This window comes from Diaphorina citri, unplaced genomic scaffold, assembly GCF_000475195.1.
Source record: "Diaphorina citri unplaced genomic scaffold, Diaci psyllid genome assembly version 1.1 scaffold5704, whole genome shotgun sequence".
Classification (NCBI taxonomy): Eukaryota; Metazoa; Arthropoda; class Insecta; order Hemiptera; family Psyllidae; genus Diaphorina; species Diaphorina citri.
In genome coordinates this window covers 1-3,740 of record NW_007383080.1, presented here as the reverse complement: position 1 = coordinate 3,740, position 3,740 = coordinate 1, and the positions used below count along the sequence as shown (strand labels likewise).

General features: G+C 43.6%; 1 protein-coding gene across 1 annotated transcript; it reads left to right on the top strand.

The window, feature by feature from the left end:
- Positions 1 to 2,529: 2,529 nt before the first annotated feature.
- Positions 2,530 to 3,659, top strand: LOC103521677 (the record flags this gene model as incomplete). The annotated part of the gene is made up of 3 exons (XM_008486787.1): positions 2,530 to 2,560; positions 2,963 to 3,203; positions 3,539 to 3,659. Coding segments are annotated over exons 1-3 (393 nt in total), but the record flags the coding sequence as incomplete, so codon positions are not given.
- Between the last annotated feature and the right edge of the window lie 81 nt (positions 3,660 to 3,740).

Genomic DNA, 3,740 nt, shown 5'->3' with positions numbered 1-3,740 from the left:
GAATTGAAAGGCCATACAATAACTCAGCACTTCGTCCCGACACATATGTACCTACTCGCAGTATCTAATACTAGTATGCAACAACTACGAGGAAAGAACTTGTGGCACCCGAAACTAGAACGGGTTTATAGGATGTCCCTCCCTAGACATCGTTTCTTGTGTTGGTGTTACACTGAGAACTCCTTTGTGACTAAATTATTCTATTTTCCCTCGGGTCGGATCCAATCGATAGTTTGGAATTTTCTTCTAGCGTTTCTAAAAATGAATTTAAAAGTATAGTTGTCACGAAGGCCCCCATCAAGTTGTATCCCAAAACGCCAATAAATCCGGTGACCACTTTTTCTTAGTATTTCCTACAATTTTTTAAAAAAGTTCTTAGTTGTAAAAACCGAGTCCTCAATAGTAATGAATGTGTGAGCAAAACCCATAAGGGGTAGGTATTCGAGACATAACTGAGCGCGGAAATATTCCTACTCGCAATGTGAACCGCCCGGGACAAGGACCTCTGCCGTGCTTCCGAAATGGCTCTACAGTGGCTGTGAGTAGCCCGGAGTACTTAAAAGTTGAGGCAGTGACCCCAGAACCAGAAACTCTTAGACTTTGGTCAGCTATACAGATAACTAGAACCTTTAATGAAATGTTGAATCCGCAGTTCAAAGGGCGTTAAACTTTTGTTGTTGACAGTTGATTGACATTATCTAATTTGAGTTTATTTCCCATCCTGCGTAGCTACCCACGGCTTTATGAAAGTAGTCTTCTTGTACTAATTAACATGGACTTATGGGACAAATAGGACGGTCCTTACTCCTGACTTTCAGGGAAGGGAAATGGGTTCGTCCCGAGATTTGTTCCCAGAATACATAAAAACCGAATGTCCTCATTTAAGTCGGGTCGCGCGTCGGGTTTTTTTTACTTTTTTTTTTTTTTTTTTTTTTTTTAGGTTTTAACATGTTAAAATGATAAAAAGAAAAGTTCTCCCAGAACTATTTCCTCCCGGACATTGAGAACAAGCAAAAAACTAACGTTTATGAAAGTTGCCCAATGAAAGACCCCGACAAGACCAACCTCCTGGGACGTGGATTTTACCCTTCATATAAGAGTAGCCCCGGGTAGACTACCTCCCTGTATGATCGGCCTATCCGTACCGATGCTGTGTCTGTCGTAACCCCGGCCAGATTAAATGTCGACAAGTAGACCCGATGCTTTATTTTTGCCGCCACTTTGTGAGCAGAAAAATTTGAAATTTTTTTGATTTATTACTATGGATTAAATTTTTTTTTTTTTTGTTTGTATGATTTTTATTTAACGGATTTTTTGTTTTGGTTTGAGTGGAACTCCTCGTCAGTAAGGATAACTCGTCCCGGTCCGCTTTCAAAGAGAGCCTACGCGCAAGGCGTAAAGAGTCGGGAACTTCGGATTGTGTCCAGCCGGGCCGGGAAAACCCCAGGCGGTAACCACCGGGCTGTGCGACAGGTCGGTCTACACTCCGGGCCGCCACGTCAGCTCGAGTTCGCCCCTCTCGCCGCCTGTCTGTCCTGTCCCCACTGCCCCGTCTCCGAGAGTCTCCTCACCCTTTCGCAATGTCCCCACACTTCGCTCCTCCCTCCCCTCCCTCTCCGCACCTTAACTGAGTCCCAACCGTTTCCCAATCACCTTCCTTTAACTGCTTAACCTTACCTTATTGGGACCAACCCCTCACCAAATCCACGCCTTTTTGAACCTGGAACTGACCACTTAAATGACAACTCCTTAAATCAACCTTTTCAACCTTCTAAACCGTTACTTGATTGGGACTCAAACTCTCCTCAATCACCTTTCTTACTCGTCACCTAATATCCCGGAACTGTTCTTAAACCGACCCCTAACCGCTTCTTAAACCTTAATTGCCCATTGGGTCCAACTCCTCCCCAAATCCCACCTTCTTATACCTAAATACCCGAACTGACCTGTTCTTAATCACCCTCTTAACGCGAGCCTAATATGAGACGCAACGCCTTCTTAATCACCCTGTGGAGAGCCGAGATGGCAAAGGACGAGGAACTCTCTTTAAATCACCTTCAAATAGACCATAGGACTGACCTATTCCCCCCGTAGGCCAATCAACCCTCCTTAATCCCGGAACTAATAATCGGACTGACTTTCTTTAAATGACGTCCTCGTAATCAGACCTAATAAGCGACTAACCCTGCCTAAGTTCCGATGAGACAGGATTGACCACCTTACCCTCTTCTCCTCAAGACTACTCCACACGAGTGAGGACACTACACTTAGCCCTTCGTTACCTCTGAACCCTCTCGCTCCCTAACATTAGCTGCTCTTCTAGGTCTCGGGACCCCTCCCGCTGTGTGTTCCAGTGTTTGCCAATCTCTTTTCAGGACTTTCCTTGTCCTGTTCAGTATTTCCAATTTATTAAACCTGGTCTCAGGCTCCGCTGTGTGTTCCTACTTCGAGCGTGGTTGGTATTTGGATGGGTGACCGTAGTGCATGTTGATCTGTTTGTTATAAAGTTCGCCCAGGCGGGCATCGAACATGCGACTAGACTGGCATGATATGTCGGGCAGTCCCTTTATATCAACAGTTTAATATAGCTCCACTTTATTGGGTATTGAAGTGTGTCTAATTGTCTAAACATAGTGGACCGGCTGTCGATCGACGAGATTAATCTAGGTTAAGGCGGTCTCTTCCTGATCCTTTCTGTTCCGCGTCCATTTTAGTTTAGCACTATTGCACTATTAATCTATGTTATCGAGGCAGTGTGAACGTGCCAGTCGAAATCGATCGATCGCCATTTGGCCTGTCGATTATGTTTGGACACACCTTAATATTATATCTACATAACGCCCACCCCATTTAAATAGGAGAAGGTTAGGAAGAAGAAAATTATACCTCTACAACCCTACAAAATGTAGAAACGATTGGGTAATAATACTAATAATCGTTTTTATTTCCATGCTTTTTTCAGGGCAGGCTCCAGCATTCGCTCTGCTTCGTTCGAGTAACTCGCGCGTCCTCAAAATAGACAGCGCCCGCGAACTTCTCCTCCCGGCCAATTCCGACCCTGTTATAGTCGAACTGAGTCTGGCCCTGAGCGAGTTCAATAGCGCGGTGACCGAGTTACTGAGTCGTGCGCCGAGTGATGTGATTGAGATCGCTCGAGTCACTCTCATCTATGGCGAGGAGTCGGCGAGAGCCCGACTGAAACGGTGAGTTAGTGAGTTATAAAAAAAGAACTACTCAGTCAGTGAGTCAGATCCTAACTCAGTATCCCTATAACAGGGTTTATACGCGACCTGGAAAACCTGGAAAAGTCATGGAAAATCGTGAAAATTTAAAGAAAACCTGGAAATATTATGGGGATTACATATTACAAAAAGAGTAAATGAACACCCTGATTAATAATTAATACTAATTATTAGTAAAAAAAAAGGAAAAGAAAAAAAAATGTGGGACTTTTCTCATGAAATTCCTGTGTGCGGGGTCCAGTATGTAGGAATATTGCACCCATTAACACGTTAAATTTGTATGTTTTCCTTGACAGGATTGTAAGCAGAGTAGCACCGGGATGTCCTAGTCTAATAGATTATCCTTACCTGTCTGATCTGACCAATATGTTCCAAGGCGAAGTCTACTGTAGTACGAAGAAGCTGAGAGACTCCAAGGTAAAACCTCGATTTATATCATACTTTATTTTAAGTGCAGAAAAATTGTTGAAAATATCAGTTTTTTTTTTTTTTTTTTTT